The sequence below is a fragment of the Melospiza melodia genome, chromosome 24, assembly GCF_035770615.1.
Source record: "Melospiza melodia melodia isolate bMelMel2 chromosome 24, bMelMel2.pri, whole genome shotgun sequence".
Taxonomy (NCBI): Eukaryota; Metazoa; Chordata; class Aves; order Passeriformes; family Passerellidae; genus Melospiza; species Melospiza melodia.
Window position 1 is genome coordinate 4168783 of NC_086217.1, and position 12792 is coordinate 4181574.

A 12792-nucleotide genomic window follows, 5' to 3' on the forward strand; every position below is an offset into this window, starting at 1 on the left:
AAACCTTCAGCTGGAGCCTGGAGGGCTGTGGAGGAGGATCTGTGTGGGCAGGGAGCAGGGACACCGTGTCCCTTGGCCTTGCACTGGAATGCCAGCACGGGGCTGGAAATGCCAGCAGGGACAAAGCCCCACCTGGAGCCTGGCAGTGCCACAGCCCCTGGGAGCCAGGGAGAGGGGAGAGCCCTCTCTGCCTGGAGAAGCCCGAAATTCAGAATTTCACCCCTGAATCTCAGCCTTGCCATGGCCATTGGGTGCTGCTGTCCTGAAATACTGAAAACCCAGTCAGAGTAAATCCTGATCTTTACATAAAATACAGTAGAATAGCAGAACACTATGAAGTGGCTTTGATTACAGTTTTTATAAGTATCAAAAAGTTTTCTGTAACTTTGCTGGCAAAAGACCTGAATTCACAGGCCAATATTATTTCTTCCAACCAAGACCTGATGTAGCACTACTGTACGTCACAAAGAGTTCTTAAAAATTAAATCTCAACTTCCCAAACTGTCCTAGAAGTCTAAAGGGAGCCTTTAGAATCTCTTCTCACTCCAGTCTATCCACAAATGAAGTGACTCTGTCCCAGAAACAACCCTGCACCAAAGCCTTTCCGTGCTGAACACTTCTCCAAGAGGGAACGACTTCAGAGGGAAAACAGGTCCCATTTAGGAACCTTAACCTGCTCCACATGCACACCTGCTCCTTTGTGAATGACAAGGTGAAAACCAGCACCTGTAGTGAGAGTCCCTACAAAATCTATGTGTTGGATAAGTGGGTCCTAGTTATTCCAAATGAGCCACAGCTGTGAAGTCCTTAGTTGGGCAGCAGCTGTGGCTTGCAAAGATAACTGGGAGAATATCATAACAAGAGTATGGGACTCTAGAAATATGAAATACAATAAGATAGCAACAATAATTGATGACCCCGACGTGATGGAGGTATGCAGCCTGAAGAGCTGTGGAAAATGGGACAGCCTGAGAGCTGTAGCAGCCTGAAGAGCTGTGGAAGATTGTGTGTGGTGTATGAGGCCTTTGAGTCTTGGGATAAAACATGTATTGTAAAGGAAATGAATATATTGTACTTGAATATCTATATTGTATTTGAATAGAAAAAAAAGGGGGGAAATGTAGTGAGAGTCCCTACAAAATCTATGTGTTGGATAAGTGGGTCCTAGTTATTCCAAATGAGCCACAGCTGTGAAGTCCTTAGTTGGGCAGCAGCTGTGGCTTGCAAAGATAACTGGGAGAATATCATAACAAGAGTATGGGACTCTAGAAATATGAAATACAATAAGATAGCAACAATAATTGATGACCCCGACGTGATGGAGGTATGCAGCCTGAAGAGCTGTGGAAAATGGGACAGCCTGAGAGCTGTAGCAGCCTGAAGAGCTGTGGAAGATTGTGTGTGGTGTATGAGGCCTTTGAGTCTTGGGATAAAACATGTATTGTAAAGGAAATGAATATATTGTACTTGAATATCTATATTGTATTTGAATAGAAAAAAAAAGGGGGGAAATGTAGTGAGAGTCCCTACAAAATCTATGTGTTGGATAAGTGGGTCCTAGTTATTCCAAATGAGCCACAGCTGTGAAGTCCTTAGTTGGGCAGCAGCTGTGGCTTGCAAAGATAACTGGGAGAATATCATAACAAGAGTATGGGACTCTAGAAATATGAAATACAATAAGATAACAACAATAAGCACCTGCAAGGCAGGGAGGGGGAAGATGTTGGGACAATGCTGGGAAACTTGGAGAACACCATTGTTGCAGACGTCTTTTCATGAAAATCCTTTCCTTAGGATTTTTTCCTCCTGAGAAGCTGAGAGACCTCAGGAACAAAATGTAAACAATGATTATCTGCTGCTGTGGAATGCAACAGGTGCATCTGGGATTGGCCCATGTTGGAGGTTTGTAATTAATGGCCAATCACAGTCAGCTGGCTCAGACTCTCTGTCCGAGCCACAAACCTTTGTTATTCATTCTTTTCTATTCTTAGCCAGCCTTCTCATGAGAACCTTTTCTTCTATTCTTTTAGTATAGTTTTAATGTTATATAAAACAATAAATCAAGCCTTCTGAAACATGGAGTCAGATCCTCATCTCCTCCCTCAACATAAGACCCCTGTGAACACTGTCACACACCAGGGCACCCCAGGTGCTGCTCTGGTGGGAAGCACAGCCCAAGGAGAATGCAGGGAGAGTTTGGAGCAGCTGGGAGTGAGGAAGGAACAACTGGAGAAGAAAGGAGCAGAGTGTTCTGTCCAAGAGCCCACACATCAGCATCTCTCCGGTGCCATGAAAACCTCCCCTCAGGGACAAAAAAAACCCCAAAAAAATTAAAACAAAACCAAAAAAAACCGGCGAGAAGCAGCACTGCAGGGAGCCGTGCACGTCATTATCCGGGAGCATCTGGAGGAGACTTGACACGGGCCGCCCCAGCAGCTGCTGCGGCAAACAAAGCTCGCATTGCCGGGCCAGGGACGCGCTGGGCGGCAGCTGCAGGGCCCGGGGCCGGGAACCCAACAGGAACGATCCAGGGATGATCCAGGAACGCTCCGGAGATGCTCTGGGAACGCTCCGGGATCGCTCCATGAATGCTCCGGGAATGCACCCGGAAAGCTCCGGGATCGCTCCGGGGACGCCCCAGGAACCCTCCCGGGAAAGCTCCGGGATCGCTCCGTGCCCGCTCCTGCCCACGGGCATCACCGAGCCAGCCCGGGCACAGCACAGTCCATGCCCTGGCACCTGTGAATCACACCTGGGCACTGCTCAGTGGGCTCAGGAAAGGCCAGGGTTAAAATGCAGCAAGTCATCCACCTTCAATAACAAGGCAGCGATCCATTTGATCCATCTGCCCCGGCGGCTCCTGGCTGCAGAGCCAAGCATTTCATTTATTGGATGATCACAAACGTGCTGCTGCCCTTCAGCCCCATGGCCACGACACCCGCGCGTGGAGCTGGCTCTGGAGCAAAGCAGGGCGAGGACAAAGCTTCAGGGACATCCTGGGCACAGCCAGCACTGAGCATGGACAGCCTGGGTCTCCCTGGGGAGGGTGGCTCAGACAGAGGAGCTTGGCATCCTGACCCCCTCAAGGCTCTGCCCGCACTGAACCCTCTCCCCGCCTGTGGGAGGTGGGAGCCAGGCTTCCCACTGCAGCATCATCTGGTTTTCAGCTCATTTCTGCCCATTTCCTCCCCACTTGCTGCATCCCTGCTGCAAACCTGGGCTTCTTTCTCAGAAAGGACAAGAGGACACTTGGGGGGTGGTGTGTCCCTCACCCTTTCTTCAGGGACAGCCTTATGGGCAAGCTGGGGACAAATGAGTGCCCTGCTCCAGCTTCAGGAAAAGGGAAGATCCCAGGCTGCAAAGCAAGAGGAGAAAATTATCTTGGATTAAACTCCTGGGTCCTGTGTGTTGCCATTTATGGCTGCACTTTCTGCTCCAAGCCTGATGCAAGACATTGCAAGAGGGAAAGAAAGCAGACAGGAGAGAGCCAGCCAGAAAGAGAAAAGCCAGGAGAAAAGGGGAAGGAAGAAACCTTTAAAAAAAGACTAAATAATAATAATAAGAATAATGTTGGTCAGAGTTTAGCAGAGCAAAGCAGCTGCTGTGTCAGCAGCTCCCCTTCACCCACCACTGGGGCTCTCCATCCTCTCTCTGCCCAGAGGAGCAGCTGCAGACCAAGAGCAGTTCCCCAGCCCTGGTGATGGTCCTGCCAGCTCTGGGGTGCTGGAGAGGATGTCCCTCACGTGGAGATGGAGTTTTGCAGGTCTGAGCCCCCCCAGAGCGTGGGAGCATCTGCCCCTGCCACTGCTACGGGCAAGGACAAGGCACAGAGTGGGCAGAGCATTTCTGAAGCTCTGGGACCACCCAGCCCTTAATGAGGAGCAGGCAGTGCCAGGAGAGCTCTGGTGTGTCCCACAGCAGGGTGAGGAGCCCAGCTCAGCACACCCATCCCTGCAGGCACCACCACATCCAGCTGGTTCCCTTTTTGCTACAGCAAACACCCACACCAGGATGTCCCTGCTGAGCTGCATGGCATCCCTGGCAGCAGGCAAGGCTGGCCCTCACCTGGCAGCTTCACAAAAAGTGGGCACTTGAGGAGGCAAAGAGTCCTCCAGCAACCCTGGCACAGCTGCAGGGCTTCACCCAGCCCACAAGGACCTGTGGGACCCCAAACTTCTCGACCCATGTAGGGGAAACACCACACACCCCAATGTCCCCCTGTCGCTCACCACGACCCAGCAGAGCCCCGTGGTGGGATTCAGGGTGGGCAGGACCCGTGCTCAGGTCCCTGGGGGTGACACACGCTGTGTCACTTCCCAGTTCCCATTCTCTGCAGGAGATGAGGCATCTGTGCCTGGCACAGGCGGCGCTGTGAGAGCTGGGCACATCTGAGCAGGCAGGGATCGGGGTGGGCAGCCCTGCATTCCCTGGCAGTGCTGCTGCCAGGGCTGTGACGGGAGTGGCACATCCCCACATCCCTCCCCAGTGCCCTGTGGGACACTGGAGCTCCTGTCCCGGCCCTCTGGCAGCGCAGACACGGCCTGAACAGCTGCCAATTACAGCCAGACTTAATTAGACACCCTCTCCCCTACAGCACAGGGAGGGAGGGCAGGCGGGAGGCATCAGAGGGGGAAATGATGACTTTGTAAATGTAATCGGGGCTCCCGGTGGGAGCTGGGGGGTTTGGGCTGCCTGCTGTGTGCAGAGGCACCGGGAGCCCCCAGGGAGGCCCAGCCTGGGGTGGGAGGCACCCAGGGGAAAATGCACCAGGAGCTTGGCAGAGGAGGCAGATGAAGCCTTTGTGGCTCTGCTGTGCAGGTGACAGCCCCAGGCAGGGTTTGTGTGTCCCCTCTCCCCTCTGTCACACTCGCCCCTGCTCTGTTTGAAGCTGCCAGCTCAGCTGCAATTAACCCTTGGCAAACCAGCCAGGCTGGCGCTGCCCACTCACCCTCCCCATCTCCTGAACATTTTGGCCAGGATGGCATCTTGGAGGTGGCTCTGCTCCAACACTGACAACCCTGCCCGGTCCCTGCCACCTGTCACTTCAGGACAGAACGGCTCATTAGGGAGCTGAAGTTTCTGACCGTTTCTCACAAGAACCACGCTCCACAGCCCCAGATTCGCTGCTGTTCCCACCCAGTTCCCACCCAGCAGCTTTTCATTACGGGATTGCTTTGACAGCACTGCCTCATCCATTAACGAGCTGGGGATGGGGATGAGAACAGACAATGACAGACTAATTAAGGGGTTTTTTTCAGTGATGGGAGCCAGCAGAGACAAGGGGAAACACTACCAGCAGCTCAGGGAAACAAGGACTCTGGGCTCCTTTCCCTGCTCAGCCACTGGGTCATTCAGTAGCCCTGAGCATGATGCTGCAATGAACTGTTCACTGCAGAGAGGGGCAGGGAACCTTCAATTTTAGCGATTTACCAGGAGATGGAAGCAGGAGGGAGGCTGAGACACACAGCTGCCCCAGCAGATCCCAGTTTGCACAGGCAAGGAGCAAGGGAAGGAGGAGGCAGCGGGATGCAGCCCGTCATTAACACACCGAGGCTGCTCTCCCTGCGCGGCTTCATCCATCAGCACTTTGCTCGAGTGGTTAATGGCTGCGGGCAAGGCGAGCCAGGCTGGCACAGTGCGTGCTGAGCAAACAGGGGGGAAGGAAAATAGGGAAAGAAAATAAATAAGGAAAGAAAATAAATAAGGAAAGAAAATAAATGAGGAAAGAAAATAAATGAGGAAAGAAAATAAATGAGGAAAGAAAATAAATGAGGAAAGAAAATAAATGAGGAAAGAAAGCTCTCTGAGCGCCTGCTGATGTACTGAGAAGCCCTGAGCCTGCAGGAGCCAGCAGCCGGACAGGGTCTGGGAGCCTCTGCTGAGTCACATCAGGGGACTGCAGCCCTCACCGAGCCAAGACAGGCTGGAGAGGGAACGATTCCATCAGCAAAGCACTCCCTGCTCTGCCCAGGGCCCGTCCCATCCCTCTAACATCTCCTGGGCTTGGGTCTGGGTGGTGCTGGAGGAGGGGAAGGATGAGGCAGCTTTGAGGATGTTCACAGGGAGCCGAACCAGGGAATCAGGGAGACCCTGCAGAGCTGTGGATGGTCTGTCCCACTCTGCCCACAGCAGCACCCCTTGGATCAGCAGGCTGGGCACTGCCACACGTGTGTGGTGCCCGCTGGAAGGGCACGTAGTCCCTCTCAGTCCCTCGGCCAGCTGTGCCACCCGGCCCCGGGGCCAGCAGAGCCGGCAGCTGTGGGATCATGTGCTGGCCACGGCTCCCAAACACACACTCAGCACTGCTCCCCCTCCACTGCTCCCCACAGCACCCCCAGCACACACACAGGCCTGCTCCCTGACCCTCCCAAAGGGATGCTCCTCAGGCCCAGGGTGAGCAGCATCCTTGTCCTGCCCTGCCCACACAGTGAGGAACAATTCCCAGGAGGGAAAGCTGGGCAGGACCCTGTGCTGGTCCTTCAGCTGAAGCCAGTGAGGAGCCCAGCCAGGCTTCTGGAGGACACAGAACTCCCCATTTCCTGAGTAAGAACTCATTCCAGGCACACAAAACCCTGGTGCTGCACCTGTGCTGAGTGGGGACAAAGGAGCTGAGCCCTTCTCTGAAGGCAACAAGCATTGCAGCAGTGCCTGTTCAAAGAAATCAGGGCTGAAGAGCAGCCAGAGGGGAGGAAAACATTCCCAAGACGTGAGCTAGCAGCAGAGGAACCCGTGGGCTCTGGCAGCCCTGGATCTGTCCGTCTGTCCCAATGCACCTCACCAGAGAGCAGCTCCAGACAAGTGGCCAACTTTGGTGCTGAGCTGGCCCAGCCAGGACCCAGCTGGCCAAGGGTGGCCCAGGAGCTCTCCAGAGATCCTGGTACTCACAGGCACTGATAAATCACACGAGATGTGGTTTCCAGGATGCTGTACAAGGCACGGGGCTGCTCTAGAGCTGTATCCAAGGGCAAGGGGCACCGGGAAGGGGACAGGGAGAGCTCTGAGGCTCAAAAACCACCAAGGGAGGTGCGAGGAGCACAGGGAGGCCGAGGCACATCCCAGCCCCAGCAGGTGCCCCGCGGGTGTCACAGAGCATCGCAGCACAGAGCAGGGTGTGCGAGCCCCGGGACCAGCCCAAGGCTATCCGGTGAGTCACTGGAGATGCTTTCCAAGGCGAGGGCTGAGTGTGCGCTGCCCGGCAGCCTGGAAACAGTTGCTGAGGATTACAAATGCTGCTAATAATAGCCAGGAGCCGACTGGGCCCCAGCCCCGTGCCCCGGCCCAAGCACGCTGCCGGCCCACGGCGACGCTCCCGCATTGCCAGCGCTCCCTTCCCGCCCCTTGCACAAGGAGCCGCACGGCAGAAAGCCACCAGGACAGGGAGTTCGGGTGCCTCAGGTTGTCACCGAGTCCTATCCAGGCTGGGCAAGAGCAGAACAAGATCTTCCCATGGACACTGGGTCGCTCTTTTATTTTTAAACAAGATCCGATGGAGGAGGAGGAGGAGGATTTACCGAGCGTTTATTGGCATCAGTGCCGCCCCCAGCCCCGCCAGTTCAGCCAGGGGTCAGAGACTGGGGCCAGCATCCTGGGGGGCTGAGGAGCGGGGCGGTCCCTTCCCTGGGGCGGGCAGGGACAGCGCACGGAACCCGGGGACAGTTTGTGAAAGCCACAGAAAAGGGATGCGGACGGGAAGAATAAACACAAGCACATCCCCCAGCACCTGGACAAGCTCTTGGAGAAAGGAAAAGACTCCCGGGGGTTAGATGTGCACACAGGAGAGGCTCACACTGGCACACGCTTCCTTTCCCTTAAATCTTCACTTTCCTGATTATTTTTAGGAACACTCCTTGGCGGGCCGGGGAGGGAAGGAGCCAGAAACACCCCCCAGACCGCTGCCTCCCCGGGGACAATGAGCTTGTTCCCACCCCAAGACAAAACACGAGCTTTGCCGGGACTTCTCTTATTTTGCAGGGGAAAACCCGGAGCGCTGCTCCCTCCCCGCCAGCCGGGGGGACAGAGGGATGGGGAAGGGACACCACGGGGGCACGGGGGGGACCGGCCTTACCTTGCTCTCCGCATCCTCCCGGTGGCCGGGCTGCCGGGGCTCCTCCGGGGGCTGCCGGGGCTCCGCGGGCGGCTCCTTGGGATGCGGCCGGGGCTCCTCGGGGCTTTGCCGGGGCTCCTCGGGGCTTTGCCGGGGCTCCTCCGGGGTTTGCCTGGGGATGCTCTCGGCCGCCGCGGGGCTGGGCTCGGCCGCGGGGCCCGGCTCCTCCGCCGCCTCCCGCTGCTCGGTGACCGCTTCCTTCCCCTCGCCGCCCACTCCGACCTCCTCCACCGGCACCCGGCTCCCCTCGTCCTCCGGCCCCGCTGCCGCCGCTTCGCCGCCGGGGCCGCCCTCCCGAGCCGGCTCCGCCGCGGGCCCCCGGGGCCGCTCCGCCGCCCGCTCGCCGCCGCCTCCCCGCAGCCTCAGGAAGACGGAGGCGAGGACGAGGGCCAGCACGGTGAAGAGCAGCGGCACGGCCAGGTACGAGTCCACGGGCAGCTCCATCCTGCGCCGCCGCCGGAGCCCGCCCGAGCCGAGTGCGCGGCCGCGGGGGGTGCGCGGGCAGCGCTCGGCCGGCGGCGGGGCTGGGCCGGCTCTCGGCCGGGCTTTACCGGCGTCATCACCGGCCCTGCCCACCCCCGGCCCCCCCGGCACCAGGCCCGGCACCCACCGCCCCCTCCGAGCCCGCAGCCCGGCCCGGCCCCGCTCCCCGGCCCGGGTGGGATTTGGGAAGGGGCGGCCAGAGGGGAAGGCTCGGGATGCTCTGCTTGATGGGAGCCCGGCCTGGGACAAGGGGAGCTTTCATTAGACACTGCTTTACATCCACAGAGTCATTCCCAAACTGCTCGGCAGTGCCTTGCATCGTCGAATCCTAGAATCGTTTACATTCTAAGATGATAACCCCTGTCAGTAGATATATTGTTCCTAATACCCAATCTAAACCTCCTCTGGCGCAACTTGAGGACATTTCCTCTTGTCCTGTCACTCGTTAACAAATCCCGTTCGAACAATGGGAAGGTCTCGGTCTCCCGCGATGTTCCCTCACCCAGGGCTCGGTGAGCTCGGACACGCCGGGGTGTTGGCTGGCCTCCGGAAAATGTTTAGTGAGCGTTTGCACCTTGTTAGCCCTTGGCTGGGTAGCGGAGGGGCTGGCAGGGCCGGGAAGGCTGTCCTGACTCCCCTGGGTGAGCAGCATCTGGCAGCACATCCATGCCAAGCTCCAGAGCATCACTCCACCTTCCCCAGGAGCTGCAGGGACATCAGTGCCATCAACTGCTGTGATACCCACCAGGTAAAGCTGGTGCTGAGAGCAGCTGGGCTGCCAGAGCCTCCCCTCGAGCATTTTGTTTGAAAACAGGAGACTGAAAAACCAGGATGTGTCCAAAAGCCATCACAAACTGGCAAGCAGAGTGGCCAAGGAGTTGTCATGTTCCCCCAGACTCTGCCTCTGAGGATTTCCTGCCTCTCGAGACTGCTGGGAGGATTAATCAACCTTTCACAAAGCAGGCTGAAATTAGAAGGCCTAAACTATTCCTGCCAGGGTGAAACCAGCACGGAGCAGGATGCACATGGAATTCACCCCGGAAAGTTTCTCCTATGGGAAAAGGCTCCGGAGATACCACCCGGAGCAGAGTTTTTGTATTGACTGTCCAAAGACAAAACTCAAACAAAGACAGGATTAAATCCCCGGGTGGGAGGAAGGAAGTGAAGCCATGATCCTCCCTGCGTTTGTCTTTATTGGTAATCCTATCAGTTAGTATGGATAATTGTATTCTTAGCAACAACCAAGCACGGTACTTAGCTCCCCTTCTCCCGCAGAGCTTTGCATTTCCTGGCTCTCCATCGTCAGAGCTGCTCTAGAGCTCAGCCAAATCACCCGGAGATTGGCAGCTTTGGTTCAGCAGCTTTTCCATGCGTGTTTGGTCCCCTCTGCCCCCTGCTTGCCCTAATCCCAGTAGCCCTGAAGGCACCATTCCGAGTCCAGGGCATCTCTTGCTTTCAGAAGCTCCCTCTGAGCCCTGGAAATGGCTCATGGCCAGAGACAGAAGCAGGGTGGGGAAGTTCCAGGGTCTGGGTCCTTGCTCCTGTGCTCATGTGGACTGTCAATTTGGGGCACAAAGAGGAATTCTGGGTGAGACGAGGGAAACTGGGCACTGGGAGCTGCTAATAGGGTGACACGGGGTGCTTAGGTGTGACATTTCCAGCTGTCACAGTGCCCTTAATTGCTGCCAACACCCAGGACACCTCCTGCTCTTTCTCCTGGCAGTGTAAATTTTCCACAGCTCTTGGTTGGAAGTGTGTTGGAGGGTGTTTGCCCGCTCAGGAATGCAGCAGCATGTGGCTTGCATTAACCCAGCACGGAGACAGAGCACTTCAGCCAGCACCCTCTGGAGCAGGATTTATCACTGCCTTAAAATAAGAGAAGCTGGTCCTGACAGCTTCTCCAGGGGTTGGAATGCCTGACAAGGGAATCAACAGGAGCTTCAGAGGTGCTCAACAGCAGCAGCTCCTGGCTCTGGACCTGCAGCAATTCCCTCTCAGGTTGCTGGAACCTGCAGCACTCACAAGAATTGTGAGAGATGCTGGGTTTGGATGTCTGTGAAAAACAACACTCCTGGTGTCGAGAGCAACAGGCAGGAGCAGCAAGGACGTGTCTGCCAGAAGAGCTACTCTAACTCAGCCAAACTCATGCAGTAACGAGGTGACAGGATCAGCAACAGAGCTCAGCTCCCCGTGCCCACACTAGGGGTGAGAGCTCCTGCAGAATGTGACCTGATGGGGATGATCCCCGAGCAGAATTCGGGCTCAGCAGGTCCTGTGTGACACCAACCTGGCCCCTCCATGGCTCTCCAGAGGGAACTGATGGAGTAAACTCGGCCTGGTCCCTGGCCAGAGCTCTTGCTGGGAGGCACAGAGGTATCTCTGGGGCCCCCCTATCAATTTACAAGGCACGACTGGTGTCATAGACATCTTTTATGAAAAATCCTTTCCTTAGGATTTTTCCTCCTGAGAAGCTGAGAGGCCTCAGGAACAAAATGTAAACAATGATTATCTGCTGCTGTGGAATGCAACAGGTGCATCTGTGATTGGTCTCATGTGGTTGTTTCTAATTAATGGCCAATCACAGTCAGCTGGCTCGGACAGAGTCCAAGCCACAAACTTTTGTTATCATTCTTTCTTTTTTTATTCTTAGCCAGCCTTCTGATGAAATCTTGTCTTCTATTCCTTTAGTATAGTTTTAATATAATATATATCATAAAACAATAAACCAAGCCTCCTGAAACATGGAGTCAGATCCTCGTCTCTTCCTTCATCTTAGGACCCCTGTGAACACGGCCACAGACTGGCGCCTCCAGCTTCATCTTGTACGGGAGGGGATGGATTCACACTCCCTGCCAGGCAGGGACCCCCAGGACAGAGGAGTTCGGGCTCTGCTGGCAGGGGGGGCTCGGGGAGGGGTCCCTGGGCACGGCACCCCCGGCCAGGCTCGGGCTGAGCCCTGGAGCGCTCTGCCCTCTCTCGGGAGGAGAACCGCCCTGCAGCGCCGGGGACAGCCGGGGCCGGCTGGGGACAGTCCCCGAGAGCCTGGGACGGGGACAGTCCCCGAGAGCCCCGGCAGAGCAGGGTTTAGACCCCAAGAGCGCAGCACGGGCAGGAGGGGATGGCCGGGAACGGTCCCCGAGAGCTCCGGGCGGACAGGGAATGGTCCCCAGGAGTCCCGGGAGGGCAGGGCAGGGCAGGGATGGCTGGGAAAGGGCTTCCCCTGAGCCCAGTCTGGGCAGGGGACAGGGGGTGGCTGGAAACTGATCCCCGAGTGCCCCGGGCAGGGACAGGGGACAGACCCCGAGAGCCCTGGGCTGGGACAGGGGACAGTCCCCAGAGCCCCGGGCTGGCTGGGTCCGGTCCCCGAGAGCCCTGGGCTGGGACAGGGGACAGTCCCCAGAGCCCCGGGTGGGCAGGGACAGGGGACAGTCCCCAGAGCCCCGGGTGGGCAGGGACAGGGGACAGTCCCTAGAGCCCCGGGCTGGCTGGGTCCGGTCCCCAGAGCCCCGGGTGGGCAGGGACAGGGGACAGTCCCCAGAGCCCCGGGCTGGCTGGGTCCGGTCCCCAGAGCCCCGGCCCCGCACAGAAGCCGCTTTGACACGGCTGCCAGCTCCGGGCCGAGCGGGGGAGCCAAGGGCAGCAGCAGCAGCTGAGGAGCTTTGCCAACAAAGGGGGATTCAGGAGAACCGCGGTGACAACTGCTCCGGGAACAGCCCCGGCACGGGAATGCTGCGAATCCGCCTGGGGACGGGCTGAGCCGGGCTGAGCCGGGCTGGCTCCTGCTGCCCGGGCACTGCGGGACCACAGCCACCCCCCCAGGATGCAGGAATGGGCTGTGGGACATCGGGAGAGCCTCTACAGGCACAAAAAAAGATCTAACACAGCACACGTTCTCAGTGTCCTGTACACCGGGAGCTGCACAGGCAGGTGCTGTTCTGAGCTCCTCTGTGTCCCTCCCACCCAAAGCCAGCAGGTCACTGAGCTCCCATACCCGCCTCTGCCTCCCAGCCACAACCCGAGTGTGGCTCCACAAGCTCCCGTGCAGTGAGGCGTGCAGATACATGCTGGTTTCCGAGAGGAAAATTCAGGATTTTATGTTCCCAGATCCTCCCAGAACCCATTTCCCCTCACATAAAGTTTGAACACAGACCAGTGTTATAACTGCTCCAAACTTGGATTATTTCTGCAAGCCCCAGTCAGGCTCC

The 12792-nt window shown here is 57.1% G+C and overlaps 1 protein-coding gene across 1 annotated transcript in view; it reads right to left on the bottom strand.

Moving 5' to 3' along the window:
* Positions 1 to 8563, bottom strand: part of MXRA7 (matrix remodeling associated 7) — a 32107-nt gene extending 23544 nt beyond the window's left edge. Inside the window, exon 1 of the mRNA XM_063176024.1 lies at positions 8066 to 8563. Coding sequence (XP_063032094.1) covers positions 8066 to 8548 — 483 coding nt within the window. The 5' untranslated portion in view covers positions 8549 to 8563. The remainder of the gene's footprint in view (positions 1 to 8065) is intronic.
* Positions 8564 to 12792: the final 4229 nt, after the last annotated feature.